The sequence below is a fragment of the Hevea brasiliensis genome, chromosome 7 (assembly GCF_030052815.1).
Source record: "Hevea brasiliensis isolate MT/VB/25A 57/8 chromosome 7, ASM3005281v1, whole genome shotgun sequence".
NCBI classification, from domain to species: domain Eukaryota; kingdom Viridiplantae; phylum Streptophyta; class Magnoliopsida; order Malpighiales; family Euphorbiaceae; genus Hevea; species Hevea brasiliensis.
The window spans coordinates 56,661-78,525 of NC_079499.1; the positions used below are offsets into that span (position 1 = coordinate 56,661).

The 21,865-nt window shown below is 30.1% G+C and overlaps 3 protein-coding genes across 8 annotated transcripts; 2 read left to right on the forward strand and 1 right to left on the reverse strand.

Moving 5' to 3' along the window:
* Nucleotides 1-84: 84 nt before the first annotated feature.
* LOC131181440 (sm-like protein LSM5) lies at nt 85-3,989 on the reverse strand. The gene is made up of 4 exons (XM_058149507.1): nt 3,840-3,989; nt 3,617-3,740; nt 625-697; nt 85-284 (listed from the first exon to the last, which is right to left on the reverse strand). The coding sequence occupies exons 1-4, from the start codon at nt 3,943-3,945 to the stop codon at nt 252-254; spliced, it is 336 nt and encodes a 111-aa protein (XP_058005490.1). The 5' UTR covers nt 3,946-3,989; the 3' UTR covers nt 85-251.
* Nucleotides 3,990-9,375: 5,386 nt separating this feature from the next.
* LOC110639379 (uncharacterized) lies at nt 9,376-14,893 on the forward strand. 6 transcript variants are annotated; one of them, XM_058149511.1, is made up of 3 exons: nt 9,376-9,528; nt 10,501-10,694; nt 13,085-14,893. In XM_058149511.1, the coding sequence occupies exon 3, from the start codon at nt 13,095-13,097 to the stop codon at nt 14,214-14,216; it is 1,122 nt and encodes a 373-aa protein (XP_058005494.1). In that variant the 5' UTR covers nt 9,376-9,528; nt 10,501-10,694; nt 13,085-13,094; the 3' UTR covers nt 14,217-14,893. The 6 variants fall into 6 exon arrangements, with proteins under 6 accessions (XP_058005494.1, XP_058005495.1, XP_058005496.1 ...); XM_058149513.1 differs by having other exon boundaries at nt 9,384-10,694; nt 13,085-14,235; nt 14,492-14,893; XM_058149510.1 differs by having other exon boundaries at nt 9,385-9,961.
* A 1,809-nt stretch (nt 14,894-16,702) lies between these two features.
* Nucleotides 16,703-18,787, forward strand: LOC110639380 (uncharacterized). Its single transcript, XM_021790295.2, has 5 exons — nt 16,703-16,988; nt 17,075-17,156; nt 17,272-17,780; nt 18,122-18,362; nt 18,451-18,787. The coding sequence occupies exons 1-5, from the start codon at nt 16,983-16,985 to the stop codon at nt 18,468-18,470; spliced, it is 858 nt and encodes a 285-aa protein (XP_021645987.2). The 5' UTR covers nt 16,703-16,982; the 3' UTR covers nt 18,471-18,787.
* The last annotated feature ends 3,078 nt before the right edge of the window (nt 18,788-21,865 follow it).

A 21,865-nucleotide genomic window follows, 5' to 3' on the forward strand; every position in this document is an offset into this window, starting at 1 on the left:
AACTTCTTCATTTCACCATCCCTATCTCCCATGTGTCTAGAGGAGGAAATTAACCAATATATATATATATATATATATATATACTTTGAGCTACAATGTAATATTATCATTAAAACAAACATCATCATCTCCTCCTAGGAACTACATCCATACTCACGGTGACAGAATAATTTCTTAATAATGAGAATGTAATCCATCATCAATTATATGAAAATAGGAAAAACTAGAATCAGCAGAGGTCCACTACACCTTCATTCTGGATCAGGAGAACCACCAGGAACCAACTGCAATGCAAAATAAATTCTCATTGTGATGGTTAGGGGCATCAAGCGTGTGTGTGTGAGTAATTAAACTTCACAATGTTTACCGATATGATCATGACTAGTCGTGCACAAACACAAACATGCTTATGAATTTTGATAGATATTTGGTATGATGGTATCTTCATTGGCTTTAGTAGGCACAGGAATGATACAAAACAATTTCGTATCATGGACAAACTTGTAAATAATAAAAATATCTTGAAAAGCAGTGAATTGCAACAAAAAAACCACAGGCCCTAAGTGCTAAAGGTGCAAAACCACAGAGTACTTAAGTATACTTATAATAATATGGTTTACTTACAATGGCAATGTTATTTCCATTTAGTAATATCTGATCAAGCTTGGTAATCCGCCGCCCTTCAGCTGTGACTTCACTGAAATATCAATAAACAAACAGGTTCCAAGGAATTTCATCAAAACCTTTTGACACTGATCAAGAAAATGTGTGTGAGCACAAAGAGGGACATACAGAACAACAAAGAAGATACCAAATGATGCTAAAATAAATGCTAGCTCTTTTATTTCATCATCAAATGATATCAGAAGCATCATTGTGCTATAGTACATATAAAGAACACAAACTCACTCCTCTAGTTGAATGTTACCAAATTTGGATGACAAATTATTTATTTATTTTTCAAAATTCTCTTGGATCTCTTGGAATTTGATTGCATTAACAAGCGAATAGCTTATCATATTATGTTTCCTTTATTTCCCTTGTAACATTGTCTTGTATAAAAGTGGTAAAAAAAAAATACCATCATCATTTCAACAACTCTTCCAAACACTTGTTTTTGCCAATAACACTTGACTGCAATCAGGTCACATTCCTCTAGATCGATCATTACAGAATCAGAAATGCAGCTTTGAACTATCATCCTAGGGTAAAGATATAGCGCAAAAACAAAACAATAGGCTTGATCCGATTCAATTCGATTTTGCATTATAGTGATCCAAATCTATGAGGTGAATCTCAAATGTACCTGAATCTTGACTGAATTTTACAATTCGATGGTAAATCAATACGAATCTACTGATTCGGTCGATTCTTTTTCTAAAGAGTTGTTAGACCCTATAACTTCAAAATTTAATATTTCACTTCATTTTTCACTATGAAAAGTGCACATAAAACCTTTAATTAGTTGTTTTCCTTCCACTAGCCATCTTTTCCCTTTCCGTCTCCCTCTTCTTTCATTTTTTTTCCTTTAATGTACTTCTATAATTATGGTTATCACATTATGACATTTTATATTAACATAAATGTTGTCAAAAGCTAGGTGCACTTAAGGCGAGAAGGCCCTCCATCATCCGAGGCGCTAGGAGCTCATCCAAGCGAAATGAGGTGCTAATTTATTGTAAAATAGTAAATAACTAAATATACAATGTAAAAAAGTCTAATATATTACACAATCAATAAATTGCCAAATTTCATATTCATATTTCACAATATATTATATGTTTTAAGTTTTAAGATTAAAAGCATTCCTTTAATAATACAAAATGTTAAAGCAAAAAACCATAAAGCACATAATATAATTTAAAATTCTAGATGAATTGTTCAACTTCATTCATTATGTCATGCAAACTCAAAATCTTAATTCTCTAGTTATCATGTGGATGCCAAAAGGATAAAAACAAATCAAGTCAGATTTTCTCTTTTTCAACTTTTTTTTTTATTTTCTCACTTTTTTCTCACCTAGGGGCGCCTGGTAACGTCTCGCCCGGGCACCTAGGCAGCGCCTAGTTGAAGGCACCTCGGCAGCGCATAGTTGAAGGCACCTCGCCTGGAGGCTTTCGAAGCAAGGTGCCTGGATTTTGCCTCGCCTGGGTGCCTCTTGACAACACTGTATATTCAGAACTTTTAATTTAACCCGCTATCCTTTTTTATTATTCAATTATTTGTTCAATTTTAAATGGGAGTTTCAGCATATGGCCACGTGCAAAATGATAATTATGGTCTATAATTCAATAGTTCATAATTTATAACATAAAACCATATAACATAATAAGAATATATTGTTCTAGTATAAAGCATTCTTCTCATTAGCAAAATGATGATTCTATATTTATCAAAATAAGTCATTATGAAATTTTTTTTACTTATATATATCATTTTTAATTAATTTTGGGAATTTGTATCGAATCTTACGATTCGATTCAATTCTCAATTCACAAAATGAAGATTTTGATTCTTGATTTGACAACTATGGCTTGATTAAATAAAATCAATCCCCATTCCAAACCCAACCTCTTTTCCCCAACTTTCAGCCTTCCTAACCATAACACCCTCACTATCTATACAAGATCAAAATCCTTCAAAGAATGACAAAAGAGCTATATATGAGTCTTACACACTGCATTCCTAATGCGCTCAAACTATTCAGTCTCATCTCATTGCCAATCAATGCTTTATTTGGCAGTTACATTGTATTTAAATATTTGAGTTTCAGTCCCGCATTTTCCAGACTGTATAGCGGGACATAAATCTAAAAACTTCAAAATCTTAGAGAAGTATGAATCTCTTCTTCCATCTAGCCATCTCCCCAAACATTCCTCAACGCATATGCAGACAAGAGAAGAGTGTAGTGTAAACCGAAAAGAATTAAATAAATTGATACAGTCAATCTTTTGGTATGAGCTCCATAGCTAAGCTTAGTGGGCCTTAAAACCCCAGTTAACAAACATGTCCAAATTAATTCATTGTTTATTGATGGCCATAACAAGCTAGGTATCAGTATCAGCCCTTAGATGCCATAATCTACACACTTTTAGGTTGAATTTGAAGCTTTTCTCTTTAAAAGGGAGAGATGCACCTAATCAGTAACCAGCTAAAAGTAACATAATCATAAAACTCATTACAGAACCTAATCAGTATCATAAATAAAGAAATCAAGAATGTAATTCAGACTGATACTCATTTTAATCTTTATAAAAAAGTATAACAAGAAAACAAAACAGCATGTTTTGCTTCTATTTTGTGAAAGTTTTGAGCTAAAATTTCCATTCCAACAACTGCTCTAACCACAAGCATTCTAGTACTAGCGCCATAACCTGAAGAACAAACAGTTCGCTAAGTAAAGCAAGCATCAGCTCCTTCATGCCAGAGTTGAGCCCCGTAAGCAACTCCAATAGCAAATTTACAAGAAGATATTTGCTTCAATTCAAAGAAAAATATAGCATATCTAAAAATACATTTAAAAATAAAACACCAAAAATTAAATTCTCGATAGCTAATAAATTTACTTAAACCCTAATTGAAAGAGAAAAACCCCAGACGAAGAAGAATAACATACTATTCAGTGACGTCTTCGAGGACCATGTTGACATAGACATCGAAGCCTCTGAGAGTACCAACAAGCTCCTTGTCTCCTTTCATTATCACCCAGATTTTCGACCCTATGCACCTGTCTATTAGCTCTGCAAGACAAAAAAAAAATTCCAAAAAAAAAAAACGAGAACTAGCTAGTTACGTTTTCCAGGTTGATTTTCTCGAGAAAAAAAAAAATAGTAATGGACCTGATGGAAGGAGCTGGGAAGGATTATTGGCCATGCGATTCAAAGAACCAAGCTTCGGCAGTGAACTGAGCGCAATTATAGGGGCTGTTTTGGCCGCCACATTCATTTCCTCAAGGCGCCTCAGCCATTATATAATAATAAAAAAATAGCTATTATATTAATTTATTTATATTTACACATAATATATATTAATTTAGTAATATCTTATTTAAAACGAAATAATCGATAAAATTAAAGTAAAAATATAAAAAATTTTAAGTGCAATTCTTTGCCCAAAATATAATTAATAAAAAAAATTTTCAATTTTTTAAAATAATAAATATAATTTACTGTACTCGATAATATTTTTTTAATAATAATAAGGAAATAAAGTTAAAGATGCAATATTAATTAGTATTTAAAATGGACTATTAATATATCAAATTTTCATAGGCTTTATAAAAGTTAAATTTATAATTAAAAAATATTTTAAAATAAAATTTCAAACTCAATTAATATAAAATTATTCAGATAAGCTTTATATAATGCTAATAAATAAGTTTATAATTAAAAAAATTGAAAATTAAATTTTAAACTTAGTTAAAATAAATTTATTAAATTAAGTATTATCTAATGCCAATAATTAAATTTTATAATTAAAAAAATAAATTTTAAAATAAAATTATTATTTTTTAGTTATGTCAAATGTAAATTAATGATAGATATAAATGCCAAATTTTGATTTATATATATATATATATATATATATATATATATATATATAATTGACATTAATGTCAATTAAAAACACATATTTTCTTTTTATAAAAAAAAAAATTAATCCACATCTGATATGCATATATTGAAGTGTTAAAAATTATGAAGTACTTATATTTTATTTTTGTTGAAATATTTGTGTTAGACATTTTTTTTACATAATATTTATTTGATATTATATTAACAAATGTTTTATATATATATATATATATATATATTTTCTTTTATTTCATATTATACTTAAAATTTAAATAATTATATATTTTAAAATAAAATTATTAAGTTAAATATTATATAATGTCAAAAATTAAATTCATGATTATAAAAAGATAAATTAAAAAGAAATTTAAAAAAATATATTATTTTTTAACTCTATCATATATCAAATAATTGTAGGTACACGTAGCAAACATTGATTAATATTTTTTGAGTAATTAACTTTTATATATATTTATATACATAATATTTATTTGATATTATATTAACATATTTTATACATGTTTTTAAAAAAATATATTTTATACATATTTATATATATTTAAAAAGTAAAAAATTGAAAACATGTAATAAATATAATTTTTATTCATATTAGTTATATCTTATATTACTATTTATAAAATAAATTATTATATATATATATTTAAATATATTATATTTTTTAGAAAAAAATTTGTAAGTTCAGCATTTTCTAATATCAATAAATAAAATTTTATAAAATAAATTAAAATAAAATTTTAAATATTTTAAAATTTATAAATATTTTACATTTTTAAATAAAATTTTTACTTTTAATTATTTAAAATATCATGTATCAATTAATCATGAATATAAATATCAATATTTTACTAACCATTTTTTAGTGTTTACCTTTGGTGTGTGTAAATATTTATATATATTAGATTAAGTCTATATATTTTGTGGCCTTTAAATTTTAAAATTTATAAATATTTTACATTTTTAAATAAAATTTTTACTTTTAATTATTTAAAATATCATGTATCAATTAATCATGAATATAAATATCAATATTTTACTGACCATTTTTTAGTGTTTACCTTTGGTGTGTGTAAATATTTATATATATTAGATTAAGTCTATATATTTTGTGGCCTTTAAATGTGTATAAATAATTCAATCTTATTTTTATATATTTTTAAAAAATTATGATTTTAATTTTTATTTATTTATTATATAAGAAGTAATAATTGAGGAATTTAACGAAACGTTTTTTCTTTTAAGCATTATCTTAAATGTTATTTAAAAAGTGAAGTTTGACTTTGCAGTATGTCCGAATAGCCACAATTTTATATATCTAAACTATGGCCGGGGATAATTAGGTTCAAATTGAAAAATTAAATTGAATCGAATTAATTCAGTTTAATTGATTTAATTTTAAAATTTAATTAGTTCAGTTTGATTTTATATTATAAAAATTTTTATTATTTCTGTTCGGTTTAATTTTAAAGAGAAAAAATTCGATTAAATCGAATCGAACCGAATAATAATTTATATAGTCAAATCGAACTAAATCAAACAGAATCGATTTTTGAATTGATTTATTTTTATGAAAAATTTATGAATTATATTTAATTTTATATATATTAATTATTTAATTTCATTGATTAATGGTTATTATATTCAAATCAAAGTCAAAATTATACCAAATAACTTAAAAATTAAGTCTAAATTAAAAAATAGTCAAAAATAAAAACCGATCGATTTAAATCGAATCAAAATAGAGCGTTTCGGTTCAATTTGATTTTTCACCCATTTAGATTCGATTCGATTTCTAAAATTTAAAATTTAATTTTTATAATTTAATTTCATTGGTTTGCCTTGAAGAATGCTCACCCCTACTCTAAACAACTTTTAGTTTAATAATAATAATAATAATAATAATAATAATAATAATATTATAATTGTAATAAATCATTTATAATTTAACTTTGAAAATGATTAAAAATGTTTAAAATTTGCAATTTTTTACAATTATACTTCAAATAATAAATTTTCACAGTTACGTCCTATTAGTGATAACTTACGTCTGATGTAACGCCTGACGAGGCAACTTGTTGGTAATGTGATATATATATCACCATAGAAATTGTTTGAAAAATTGGGTAATTTTTATGCTTCGTTATTGAATTTTGCAATGTGTTTTATTTTTATTTATTAATTTTAATTTATTATTAAAAAAATTTTAAATTTTAATTTTATTTTATAAAAATTTCCCTAACTTATTATAATTGATTTTCACTTAAAAAATAATAAATTTATATTTTTATATCATTTTTTATCACGCTAAAGATACTGACCATTTCAATCATAATATAAATATTTATTTTTTAAAAAAATAAAAATTTATTATTTATCAAAAATACTGAAATTACATTTATAAATGTCACACTATAATTTAGATGAATTTTTTAATTTGAAAATTTATTATTATAAGTTAAATTTTTTATAAAATAAAATTAAAATTTAAAAATTTTTAGTAATAAATTGAAATTAAGAAATATAAGTAAAACATAAGATAATATTCAAAGATGAAATATAAAAATTACTCTAAAAAAATAAGCATAATTTCCTAGAATAGATTAACTCCGAATCAAGCTCAACATAGAATAAGAATTTGATAGATATTGTTATTTAATTTTTTTTAAAAAAAAATATTTTAAATATAATTACAAATAATTTTAAAAGTTATTTACTAGTGTTAAAATTATAAAATTTTAAAACAATAAAATATTTAAAAAAATTCCATTATAATAACAATAATATATATGAGAAATTTTTAGATATTTATAGAATATATATTATCTTTTTTATAATGTATAGGACTCATTTATCTTTAATTTAAAAAAATAATTAAATTTTTAGTTAAAGAAATAAAAAAAAACTTTTCTTTTTTCGTCTCAAACATTGTAACAATATCACATTGGCTTCAACTAGAGACGTGAGATAATTATCCATCCCCATTTTATTATAATAATAATAATAATATAACAATTCTAAAATTTTCTTTCTAATTATATTTTAATCATACACATTCAGCCACGTATCCCATCAGAAATAATTATATCCTATGTCTGTCATTTCATAAGAAAACTGAATTTACATGTGAAAAAATTATAAAATCCATGTATTTAAATACATGGATTCTAAATATAATCTCAATATCTCTATTATATTTATTTTATTAATTTTTAAATTAATCATATATTATTGACATGAATTAAAATAATTATTCACAATTTAAGTGCGTTCATTATTATTATAAAAAGATAAAACAATCTAAATGCTGAAATTGGGAAAGTCTTTAAAAGGAGAAATTATATTATAATATGCTACTTCATGTAAGATTAATACATGAAATGAAAAATTAATCATAATATGATAATTAAATAAAAAAATAATTTTAATTTAAAATAATAAAATTTTTATTTTATGGGACCCGCTACTACTAATTTGTAGTTGTAATATTGATTTATCATTCTATGTAAGCTATCCTATATGAAATCACGGTGATAGTATATTATTACTCCTATAAAAGAAGCTCACGAATTAATATCAAATAGTAAAACTTTTATTATTGTTCTAATTAACCACTATTTTCTTGAGAAGATTGTTAATTTATATATTTAATATGTCAATCTTTTAGCTAATAGATGCAACTCTTTTTATTGATATATCTCTATATATGAATACAATTTTTTGTATAAAAACTACTCTTTATATAGATATAGCTCTTTGTATAGATATACAGGTTCATTACTTTTTTTTTAATAAATATTTATATTTCACAAAATAAAAAATCATGAATTCGAGTTGACCCACTTCTAATAATATACGTATATTATATGAAAAATTTTACATAAAATCATAGTTCTATAATAAAATTAATTTATGTTCGAAGAAAATTGTAAAGAAGACCCACACATGGATTCAAAATACACGGATCTTAACTATGTTCATATAACTCTAAGATTTTCACCTTATTTGTATTACTAGTTTATCGTATAATCACGTAAATAACATGAACTATATAAATTAGTTTATAATCTAAATGTGTACTTTATTTAATAAACGATTCACAAATGAATCAAATGAAAGTTTTTTAAGGAGGCTAAGAAAAAATCAATACACTACTATTTAGTACATACACTTCACACTTTTGTATATAATTTTCTTTTTTTTTTTCATATATTCCATTTTTAATAAATACAAAAGCTTAATTATTTATAAAGTTATAACATTTTTTAACTAACAGTTACTTCCCTTCATATATATAACTATTAAGAAAAGTTATATCTCTTTATATAATTACATATTTTGATAATATATATAAGTTTTTATACGATTATACTTAATATTATTTTTAAATCTAATAAATTTGAATCGATCCAGTTAGTAATTCAATTCATATTTCCAACAATGTCATTATCTTAAAGTATTTGTAGCCATCATATCTAATAATTATTAATAAAATAATAATTTATAAAATAATACGAACTTATAATGTAATTAAAAAAAAACCTACTTGACAATGGGTAAAATAAGACAGTGCGATAATACAGAGTTCAGATTTATATAAAGATGAATTTATTAATTATTAAATTAAATTTTATATTTATATATATTTTAATATAAATATTTAATTAAATTTATTAAATAATATTTTCCACTTGTCTATTTTTAATTAGATAGTCATTCTACATTAGAATTTCTCTTCTCCTCCACTGGCCCCACTGCACCTCTCCAACTTGAGTGCATTTTCCGTATTTTCCACCATCAATGTGATTACGAAAGCTCCATTTTATACGCTCTCTCTCTCTCTCATTTCGATTACACGCCCTGCCTTTCTCTTTGTCAGCGATCTTTTACGCAACCTCTCTAGAGACCACATCCCCAGGAATTCAACTCCTTTTGCTTTGTAATTTCTCTCCTCTGTTTTTTCATAATTTAATCGATCTCATTTTCTTACCTCTAATTTTGTTATCGATGGCTTCTTTCTGATTCGGATTGATATGTGTTGAATTTGGTACTTTTGATTTTGATTTTAATTTCCCTCTCTCAAACAAATTAACAATATTCGGGTGTTTGGAGCATGGTTTTGGTCGGTTTAGGTACTTGGATTTGGGAAAAGGAATGATCGGTTTCGATATGGGGTTTATGTGGTTTTGATTGTGATAACTTAACAATCTTGCTTGAAAATTCCCACAATTGGACAAGCGTTTATGGGATTCCATTCGTATGTCTTTCTTCATTTTGTCCGTTAATATGCTAAATCCAGTGGATTATATTGGCAATTAGTAGGGCTTTCTGTTCATTCAATCCCAAGCTTGGAGTCTGGCGTAGTTGGGCAAGTAGTTTATGCAGTTATTTGTGTTGATTTATGTTTCATTTTTGTATGTGATAATGGATGAGGATGGATATTTGTAAATTACGAAAACAATAATAAGCCTGATGCTTGATGATGGTGTCAACTGCTGTTCCATGCTTGCTAATATACGATTTTGGACCTTGTGTATTGATGAATATATGTTGGGTAAAATTAAAACGTATTTGTACTCTTTCAGTAATGGCCAATTGGCCATCCATCACTGTTGACACATTTACTGTTAATTTTTTTCAACGTCTCTTTGCCAGCTTGTAAAGTTTTAGTTGTTTTAGGGGGGTTTTCATGGTTTATGAAAAACTATTTTGATATTTGTGTATTAATGCAATGCCAGAAGCGTGTTTTCTCCTAGCAATGATTAATGATTTCTTAATTTTATAAGTTCTATTTAAGTTTAATTTTGAGTTGCTAATTTGCATTTTTTTTTGTTATAATTTTTATTCCCTGCATTCTATTTCTTACTTTTGTTTGCGGGGTCAAGGAGTACTTATTAATTATTTATTGAAGGTTCAATTCCTGGAACTGGCAGTTGGTAGGACTATTCATTACTGCTCGAATTATCAAATTCTCTGGAGCATTATAAGAGTGCTTAGTGATTTTCTTTATAAAGTCAATTAAAAGATTCTGTAGTTTTCAATTGCTTATACAAGTAGAGCTTCAGAAGCTTCCAGTGGGGAATTTATGTAGTTTTGCTTCCAGCTGTAAGTATATATGCACTTAAGTGTTGGAAAGATAAATTTTGGAAGTTTGAGTCTTGCCCTTGTTCTGTTGCTCATTATGTTTAGTTGTTTGTTACATTTTCTATGATGTTAGTTATTCAATGGATTTCTTTTTTCTTACATAGTTCTATGTCTAAGAAGTTTTTTAAGATGCCTTGTTTACTAGTTATTCGAAATTTTCATAAGCAGTAGGAATTTACAACATGAAGGGTGAGTTGAGAATATGAAAAGATAGGAGCAAGAGAAGATCACGTCGTCAGTTTGTAGAACAGTGTCTTTGTGCCATAGCCTTACTTAGGTTTTGTAAACAGAATAAATCAGTAAACCTAATCAGTATTGGGACAGAGTCTCATTTTGTCTTCCCACTTAAAGAGGGGACAAGGTCAACAGGAATATATTCTGGGAATGCTTGAGCAGATTGCGTCATCTAATATTTCCATTTGATTGTTATTCTAGAAATATATGTTCCTCAGGAAGGAATTGTTGAACTCTTGTTGTTACATGCAGCAGCTAGCACATAGCTATTGCAATGAACAAAATAGATGCTACATTTTTATGGGCAATCTACATCTCTTGAGATATGATATGATTTGGTTACTTGCTTGGGGAGCAAGATTTGGATTCCAAGCTTTTTAGAGTGAGTATATATTTTTTTTTTTTTATTTTTTTATTTTTTTTATTGGTTCCACTTCTATCAAGACCATGTATATTCTCATTTACAAAACTTCAAGTAGCGCTTTTAAGAGGCTAAAACTTACTGGTGGTTTTGATTATATCTTTTGAAACGACACCAATTTCATTTGTTAATTCCGTTCTTTCTTATGCTGTTTATAATCTTTCAAGGGGATGTGAATAATCATTTAATGTAAAAATTCCTTCTGGTTTTAATCAGCAAATAGACTTTTTTTGCAGAGGCTATTTTCAATATACCAAAAAAAAAAAAAAAAGGAAAACAAAAGAAGAGTGCTAGATTTGATTTTAATTACCTTTGATATTTAAAAATGGTGAGTGTAACATAAGGATTTAAGTTCTAAGAGTAAAACTACTTCTGTAGTATTTTTTTCCTCTCTGCCTTCTCTTACTAGGAAATTTTTGCAAATAAGAAGTTAGAGTTTGTATCAAAGATTCCCTCTCACTTGCATATAAATATGGAGGAGAGAGAAGCTCCGGGCTCCTGAATAGCAAATTAGTTTACAAATTTCTTCGTTTACTCATGTTCTCCCTTAATTATTCATTTTCTCCTTATAATTAATTCTTCTCAACAATTTATTTTTTTATGAAGTATATGTTTTATTAATTGTTTGCTGTGGAATTAAGTTAGTTTCCATAAAGTTATTAAATCATTAGAAATTTTAAGTGCCCACTTTTAGTAATACTGTGTTGAAAAATTAAGGAATAATTTCGTTTTGAATGAAAATCAGTTTTGAATTTCTATAATCAGTGCCACATTTCAAAACATGATTCCTGAATTTTACTGAGTTTCATTTATTTGTTTATTTATTTGTGTTTGAATGTTTTGGGTAGCCATGAAGATTTATAGGTGAACTGAAGAGGTTGGAAGAGATGGATGGGCATAATAGGATAGCCTAAGAAATATGTGTGTTTCTAACATTTCTGTGAAGTCAGAAACTGGATATTAGCAAGGTAAGATATGAGATACTGGAGATTTTCCTGCTGTGCAATTAGGAATTGTGAATGTACTGGTGCTTATATGGTAGCACAAAGGAACTGAAGGTCAAATAGAAGTTTGGTTAATATGGTGAGAATAAGCTGTGTCTTCCATTGGAAATCATCATGTTGAATATTATCTTCTTCTGATTTGTTGTTTTTATCACTGACAGTGTAATGCTGGGTTTCTACCAAAGAACAGTGAATTTTAGACGTTTTTTATTTTCTTTAGTGGATTGCCAAAATGTGCTTTAAATGTGGTGGGAAGGACTCATCTCGAAGTTTAAGGTATTGATATGATCATGTTGTGCTGGTTAGCCTTTGAACCATTGAATTAGGATGTTATAGTTATGATGTCTAATTGTCTATTGACATGTGTCACTCCTTGGTTTCCTCAATACCTGATGGTAGAAATCTTCAGTATTTTGGATGATTTTGATCTAGCAATGGTGCTTTATTGATTTTTCTCTTGAACCTTATGAATGCATACTGTTGCCGAATATGTTTTGAACTCATCAAGACTTGTGTGATACTCCCTTTAATTACTGTGCTCAGAGTGCTGACTCTCACCGTCACAAATGTTCAGTTATTGTTGCATTGATTAACACTGAATATTACTGACAGCAGTAATGCTGTTCTTCTATTAACCATGTTCCATAGTACTAGTTTTCTAACAAGTTCCCATGTTGAGTAACTTATTACAGTGATTTCAAGATGGCTGTTGTGAAACGAAGACTTTATACTGATTCAGATACCCGTGCCCTTCACAAAGAATTAGATGAGGTCTCATGTCCAATTTGCATGGACCATCCACATAATGCTGTTCTCCTCCTGTGCAGCTCGTATGACAAGGGCTGCAGATCTTACATTTGTGATACAAGTTATAGGCATTCGAATTGCCTGGACCGCTTTAAAAAGTTAAGGAACAAACCTAGGTGCAATACAACCTTATCCAGTTTTTTGCCTATCCACTCATTCAATTCCGGTAATACTTCTGAAAGAAGCTTGCCTTTGAGAACACATGTACTTGATGCTAATGAAAATCAGAATCTGAATGAAAGCAATGATGTAAACTCTGTTGGAATTCCTGAAGGGCTTCTAGAAAATAGTATCCCAAACTCTAATAGACAGTTAGAAACACAAGAAGGCATTTTGGAAGCTGGTGATTCTGAGTCATTTCGTGATAGGATTGAACTTGAAGAGGCTGATATGGAGAACTTGAAATGTCCTTTATGCCGTGGTGCTGTACTAGGGTGGGAAGTTGTAGATGAGGCAAGAAAATATCTAAACTTGAAGAAGCGGAGTTGCTCTAGAGAATCATGCTCATTTGTTGGAAACTACCAAGAATTGCGTAGACATGCTAGGAGGATTCACCCTACAACTCGACCCTCTGATGTTGATTCATCCAGAGAACGAGCTTGGAGATGCCTTGAGCGGCAGAGGGAATATGGTGACATTGTCAGTGCCATTCGTTCAGCCATGCCAGGCGCTGTTGTAGTTGGGGACTATGTAATCGAGAATGGTGATAGGTTTTCAGTTGAAAGGGAAGGTGGGACAGGTGAAGTCAATGCCCCATGGTGGACTACTTTCTTCTTGTATCAGATGATTGGCTCTATCGATGGTGTAGGTGAACCAAGGGCTCGGCCAAGAGCTTGGACAAGGCACCGCCGAGCATCTGGAGCATTACCTGAGCATCGATTCCTGTGGGGTGAGAATCTATTGGGTCTACAGGATGATGATGATATGCATGTATTGAGCGATGCTGGTGAAGATGCTTCTCCAATCCCAAGAAGACGCCGGCGTTTGACTCGGTCAAGATCTGATGATCAGTCATGAAAAGTAATGGCGATTACTGGTAAATCTCTGGTTTCTTGACTCGAATTTTCTATTGGAATTGTATTACAGATAGCCATCTGCTGACCCATTCGGTATCTTTATTATTAATGTTCCAGTAATGTGCAGAAACTGCCAGCAGAATTGTTGTGGTTAAAATCTGAATTGTCAGAAACCCCTGCCTGGGATGATGGCTAAGCAATGAAAGATTTGTAGATTTGTTCAACGATTATAAATTTGCATTGGATTCTGTTTCAACTTTGTTGGTTTGTTTACAGGGAAGAGAAAGTTACAAGAAAAGTGAGATCATTCCTAAACTGTTCTCTTTAGTGCTGGGAAGTGGGAACATTTGTCTGTTGGAATTAGATTTGATTCCTCTCAATTTCTATTGGATCTTGATTTGTGTATTGGGTGTGGTTGATGGTTCCCCACCTGTTCTCTGTGTTTCGTCAGTGGCGGATTTTTTCCACAATTGTAGCAAATCTAAACTGATGGGGAATTGTTGTATTGTTCTTGCTTTGTAATGGGATGATGTTCAAATTTGTACAGCTTAGGCTTTGGATTCTCGATCGTGCCAAACCTGTAAGAGCATGGAATTGTGAGCATCGTTCGTTTGTGATATCTGCTGAGTAGGTTGTAATGTTTGTTCATTTTAGTGATGTGTTCTTTTTAGTGGACAACTATCGTTTCATACTTTCAAACCCGTTGCCGCTAGAATTACGAGGAAGATGTATGATGTCTGTCGACTAGTCCTCTTCTTCAGGCTTTGACTAGGGCCCTGGTTTGCTACTAACATGACCACTGTTTGTGGGTGGGGTTGTAAGTTTTGTTAGATTGCGAACTCATTTTAGAAGGTATTTTTTTTATTAGGGGATTGGGAAGTGGGCAGTGTAGTCTGGTTCTATAGTTGAGTAATATGTCTTCAGTTATTATACCAAGTTATCAAAGTTGATTATATGTTACTGGATTTGATTTTTAATAATAAAATAATGATTTTGTTAATTAAATATTTTAAATTAGTTAATGAAAGTTTAAAAGTTGAAAGTATTTGATTGGCTTTGGTTGATGACTGGAGGTCATTCCACTAGACAATTAACAAGGATTTTGGGAAGCCGAGTACTCGGTCCATTTGGGCCTTGGTTGGAAATGAGGGCCTCAGACAAGGGAGGCAGGACGAGTTTATACATTTGTGCCTCGACACACAAATGTAGAACGTGGATTGCAATCCCACCACTAGAACCTTAAGCTATGAGTGATAAAAATTGGAAGTCTGGAGAACATTCTTGATTTATTCCCCTGCTCCTCGACACATATTAGTCCTGTAGGATGAGGCCACGTTGACATCAAACAAAGGGAAGGCAAGAGAAGTGGCTAAAATCCAAGAAAGCTGACATGTTCACCTCTGCACACCATAAGAATTAAGAATGTGAAATCTAATCCAAAAACAATGACACTCTTTGAGCTCCATGTGAGGCCCCAGTGGAGAATCACTGGCTTATGCCCACTGCAACTAATGCAACCATTCAGTTTCCTAAAATATCTCCTTCCTCACATGTGGAGAGATAACAAGAAATGGCTTTGAACCCCATCAGAATGGAGTTGGCCTAGGACTAGCTGGCTCAATAGATTGTCACATGTTGGTTAGGCTTTCCACATGACCTCTAAGCCTCCTTAAATAAAAACATGCATGATTGTGTATAATTTTTTGAGCATCTTGATCTCACCCAGCAAGTGGTATTTCTTGTGTAAAGAGAAGCAATGAGATGAAGGGAATGGATACTTAAATTTGCAAACATCAAAGAAATGTGAGTTTAGTCAAAGTTTTAGAACCAAAGATATTAATAATTTCTATAATGATTATTTTGGAATAATTGACCAATGACTGATGAAACTCATTGACAGCAATTAGATTGTGTAATGCACTTCTTTTTCCCTCATTGTAGTGTTTTTCTCAAAGAGTAAAATTCAGTTTCTAAGAAGCAAATCCTTCAAATTAATGAAAAACTTAAAGAAGAAAATAAAGTTTAAATTTTTTAACAACTAAATTCAATAATAATACAATTTAGTAAACCCTGTTCGTTGATAGCTGACAATTAATGATAATTGATATGTGTTGTGTGTTTAATAAAACTAAATCTTATTAGTTGAGATTTGAATCACAAAACCAAATTACAATGAATTGCTCAACAGAATGATTCCCACTCTATCTTTCAAGGACGATGTTGTTTTGTTTGCCAATAAGGCAGCATTAGCTTCTTTTCATAAACAGTCTTATGGATTCACTACACAAGTACCTGCTCTAGACTAGCAGTAAATTCTAAGACCATTAACTCTATTATACTATATCCAACATAGGGCCCACCTAGATGGGTCAATTGGGAGAGAGACAAGCGTATGGCAAAGAAAATGCCACCACATTCTGGCTCTTAATTAAAACAGAGTCTATTCTTTAACACCAACTACATGATCATCTTATATTATAAATCCCATGTTCCATAGAATCACAAGCCAACCTCTCCTCCACTCACTGCCTAGTTGTCTCCCCATCTTCAGTAGATTCACTACCAATTTTCTTTGTCTTCTTCTTCCTAAAAACCACATTGTGTAGACAGGAATCTTTAGCATACAGACAGCACGGATAGATCACTCTCTGCTGTCCATTTGACCAAGAAGGTCAGTTCACCCCCTCTCTTACCTTCTTACACACATTCCTACAGGCAAACACACTTCTATATATAACTAAAGGGTCTCAAAATATCAAAGCACAACATGCAGGTGAGCTTTGTATATTCAAAAATTATATAACAAAATGTGTAGTCTTCATATTACAGCTTACGTCCCCTCCCCATCCATTATAGCAGATTCTTCACTGGCTCCTTAAGGTACCGCAGGAACAAGCAAGGGAGAATACTTCTACCACTTCTGCCAAGTACAATACTAATGGTAAGATGAATTTATTTCTTGATCATATGTATGCATTAGGAAACAGATATTCGATGGAAAGGTTACTTACTCGCTAACACATTCTTTTCGTTTCCATATGTTTGTGAAAATTCAGATCAAGAAACTGAAGGAATAGATATAATTCTTAGGCATCGTGGAAGTCATCGAAGATCAGGAAGAGGCAAAGAAAATAACTTTTGTTTGAGGGGATTTAGACCATTTCCAATTTTATGCAGAAAAGATGTTGCAACTGCTTGTTTCTATAGCTCACTTACTCTGAAAAGACTTAATAGCTTCAATAGGAGGAAGCAGCAGCAGCAGCAGCAGCAGCAGAATTGGATGTACTCTATGAAGATGAAGAAAGAAGACATTATTGCTAAAGGACAAGGCATGAGTGATAAGCTGGATTCAGCTACTCATGCAGGCAACAAAGTTCTACCCATAACTGATACAACAACATTATCTTCCCCATCAACTAGCTCAAATGTTGGCCAATGTGGCTCACTGGATAAGAAAAATACCCTTAAAAGGGATAAAACCAGAGCCATGTCTAGAATGAAGGAGCTATTGAGATGGGCTGCTGCTGCAAAATCTGACAAGAAAGGAAACTTCATAGGAAGAAAGGTAATAAATTTTCTATCAACACTGATTATTACTAGGAAAAATCTGAGGCAGCATATATTTTGGGCCATTAGTCTTCTCCATTTATGTTTGGATATTTTCTTTCTTAGGCTATTTGGGTGGAGAATGTCTTGAGTCATAAGTAATGTTCGAAATTTTTTTGTCCAATCAAGTTTCTATCTGCTCTCCTTTGGTCTGTATCTAAAAATTTTCTACTTTACAATCTAAACAGAACTATGTAATGGTCAAATCAATAGTCTTTTGACACTTGTTTGGAGATTCTTGAATTGGCCTTATGTAGAGGTGTAACTTAAAGAAGCACATATTGAAAATGCATGTTTCAGGTTCTGCACTTTAGAAATAGAGCAACACTTAAAGCAGTGCCAGATGATGATCAAATGAGCAATGAATCACCCAAGATCAGTTTCAGATGGGATGTTGAAAGCTGCTCCACCACTTCCTCTGCATATTCAGCCATTTCAATGGCTTCTTCTTCCAAGACTGATCTGACCCTGAACATGCTTTCTCTCAATTCCACTCCTCTCCATGATAGGAAAGGAAATTGGATCACTACAGATTCTGAATGTAAGATATATACCACCCAGCAGCCTATTTCTCCCATCTCCCTCTCTCTAACATAACTAAAAAATTTTAATGGTATTTTGATGTGCAGTTGTGGTGCTAGAGCTGTGAAGAGAATCAGAAGCCTGTAATGATTCTCCATGGCTGAATCAAGTGAATGCTTGAAGAAATGTTTCATGTGCTAGGATCTCTTTTTCTTGTGGGGGTTAATTTTTGAGATAATTAATTAGATGATTTAATTGTAACATCAGCTGTAAGGATCTGAAAATGTAAGCAGATTAATGAAGATGGCCTACCTGCATAGTAACCTGACCAACATTTTTTTTTGTATGGATATAAGAATGTTCAAGTCTAGCCAGCCAATGCCATGTAAGGGTCATTAAGATCATAATTAGAGAAAGAGTGACCTAACATATGATTTCCTTCCATCATTGGTTCTCATATATATATGATTATCTAATCTATAAGTAAACAACAAAAATCATAAAACAAAATAATACTAACCATTGATTAATAGAAAATTTTTACTATCCATTATAAATTTAAAATACAACATGTATAATGAAATATACATATAAAATATATGAGACTCACATTTTTTTTTTTTTCATTTTACTATGGAATAGAGATAGAGAGGATCAAATTTTATCATCCTTTGGAAGTCTCCATGGTGGGAGGGATCCATGATTTGCCAATACACACAAGGGAACCCTTATTCCCACATAAGTTCAATTTTCAGCTGTCTAGCTTAGATTTCTGATGGGTCATTGTTATCCTAAGAAAGTTGCCTCAATCTGCAAGACGTGACACATTCTTTAGTGGCCGAAATAGGCCTCACTGAGGAAGCCACAAAACAGTTTGCTAAATGATTTCTTCCCACCTATGACACCCACAAAACAGTTTGCCAGAGGAAACACTATTTTTAAATATTATTAATCAAATAAAATGAAAATTGTTCTTACAGAATTCAAGTTTAGCTTGAATTGGCTTGGCATGCATATGACTAAAGAATTGGCTTCCAAAGTACAGAGTGGAAAAACTAAAACAAGACTTGTGACCCATAATGGAAATTTAGCCCAAGCTATTGTCCACATTGGGCAATTGCCAATTGGACCTAAAACATGGTTTTGCTTGAATGCCTCCTTGTCCCAATGCTAGGAAAATGTTTGAATCATTTTCATTGAATATATAAATAAATAAATAAATATTATAATGTATATTATTTCCTTCATCTCATAAAGATAAATTTATTTTTTTATATAATTTAATAGAACATAATTAATATATTTAAAGTAATAAATTTTATTTATTTTTTAATATACTCTCTATTAATATTATTCTATTAAAAATTAAATAACTTATTTTACTAAATTATTTTTAAAATTAATGAATTTTAATTTTTCATTATGTATTAAATAATAATATATTAATAAATTAATAAATATATTATCATTTCAAAAGAGAAAATAGCTTATACTCCCTAATCCCGTAATTATATTATCTAAATTATAATAAAATATCTCTTAATTTGATTAAATTAGCTACTATAGCTTCTAATTAAGAGAGAAATAATAGATAAATTTTAAGAAATTGTAGAAATAATTATTTTATTTTGTAAAAATAAGCATAAAATTTAAAATAAAAATTAATTAATACTATTAATCTTTTTAAAATGACAGATAATTTTTAACAAAAAAATTCTAAAAAAATAATAGACAAAAATGAACAAAGGGAGTAATTTAAAAAATATATATATGTCTTTATCGAACTTAAAAAGTATTAAATTAAATAAAAAAATTACATTTTCCAAATGATAAGAATTAATTTTCAAGTTTATCAAACTTCAAGAATAATAATAATGTAATTTATAATCATTCATAAATGCATCTATAATTAATTAGTACCAAATTCGTCTATGTCAAACATTTGACTTAATGCAATTTAGGGTTTTGGACAATAGATTCAAAATAGAAAACATCATTTTGCTCTCTAATTGCTAAAACTAGAAGCCATCTACAAAGCATTTATGAAAACAAAAATATATTATAAATTTTTTATTTTTTTTTTAATTACATAAAAACATTTTAATTCAATAATATTAGAATTATCTCTAATTAAAATTTTAATTTACAAAAAAATAATTTAATAATTTTAAAAAATAACCTAAAAATTAATTGATAAAATTGAGCCTCGTAATTAAACATGTCACGACCCAACCTATGGGCGACTAAGACTAGGACACAGGCCACTAAAGCCCCGAGGCGTAGTAAGCCTAACTGCTCATTTACCCAATTCTAAGGCCCATTTGGGCCCAATTTCAAGAAAACAAGCGAGTAGTCCGGCCATAAAATGGACTTTCCAACGGGAGTTTTTGACTCACCCGACTGTAAACACAATATATAGTCATTTGGGAGCTCGGCTCACCCTCCACAGACTCATCAACATAAAAATACATGGGAGCTCAGCTCCCTCATCCAATCCATCAAACATGCATAGCATATTAAGTTTACAGGTCCCAAAATAATAATTTAGTTTACAGATCCAAATCAAATAAACATTTCTAACACATGCGGAAATTCTAAGATTTAACAAGTTTATACAAACAGTAATTATTGACCTGCGAGGAGAAAGCGAGTTAACCTCAAAAATATCCTCCTGTGGCTCAGAAAATTTTTGAACAGAGTAAGCGTTCGACTCAGAGAGTAAAATATCAATTTTAACCATAATCCCTATAACTATCTAAAACTAATGCACCCTGTAGAGTGAAATGCAACATCAACAACATTTTCACATCATAACATCAAAAAGGTAATTTGGAGCACTCACACACCCTGTAGTATCAATCATAACATATGGGTGATCCTATACACTCTCTTAAATCTAACTTTGGTGCCGAATTACTCAAGCTCGGACTTCCACTTAATAACCAAATCGAGGGTCCCAGCGAATTACTCAAGCCGTGACTACCCCTCGAAGGATAGGGTCCCAGCGAATTACTCAAGCCGTGACTACCCCGTCCTATCCATAGTCCACACCACATCACACGCACGCCAACGCATGCACACTGCTCCAAATTACCACAACAACATCCATGGCACTTTCACAATTATGAATGCAACATAAATCGTGCCTAAAGTTTATCTACATAGATATATGCATATAAGTGATGCATGGGCATGCTTGAACATATAATAATAGTGAAATTACAATTAAAATTAATATTTTACTCACAGACTTGACAACGGTCACTGTGGCGGCTGGGCGGAGGAAGAAGGTTGTCTCGGCTTACCTGAAAATTACATTATAATATTTAATACAAATGACTCAATACAATTCAAGAAAAGACCAAATACGTCCTAAGTCGTGCCGAAAATCCGGCAGAGTCTCCCCTATACCTAGGACCTACCCAACCTGCAAAATGGCTCAAAACACACTTCTATATTCACAATCCATATATCCACAGTTCAATCATATCACACAGCCCCTCCTGGGCCCATCAAATCAGT

Coding starts and splice junctions, on each gene's coding strand:
- LOC131181440 (XM_058149507.1), bottom strand. CDS start 3,945: ATGAATGTGGCGGCCAAAACAGCCCCTATAATTGCGCTCAGTTCACTG. Junction 698..3,616: donor CTCGAAGACGTCACTGAATA/GTATGTTATTCT, acceptor TTGATATTTCAG/TGAAGTCACAGCTGAAGGGC. Junction 285..624: donor ATGGAAATAACATTGCCATT/GTAAGTAAACCA, acceptor TTTGCATTGCAG/TTGGTTCCTGGTGGTTCTCC.
- LOC110639380 (XM_021790295.2), top strand. Junction 17,157..17,271: donor TGCCAAGTACAATACTAATG/GTAAGATGAATT, acceptor GTGAAAATTCAG/ATCAAGAAACTGAAGGAATA. Junction 17,781..18,121: donor GAAACTTCATAGGAAGAAAG/GTAATAAATTTT, acceptor TGCATGTTTCAG/GTTCTGCACTTTAGAAATAG.
- LOC110639379 (XM_058149511.1), top strand. CDS start 13,095: ATGGCTGTTGTGAAACGAAGACTTTATACTGATTCAGATACCCGTGCC.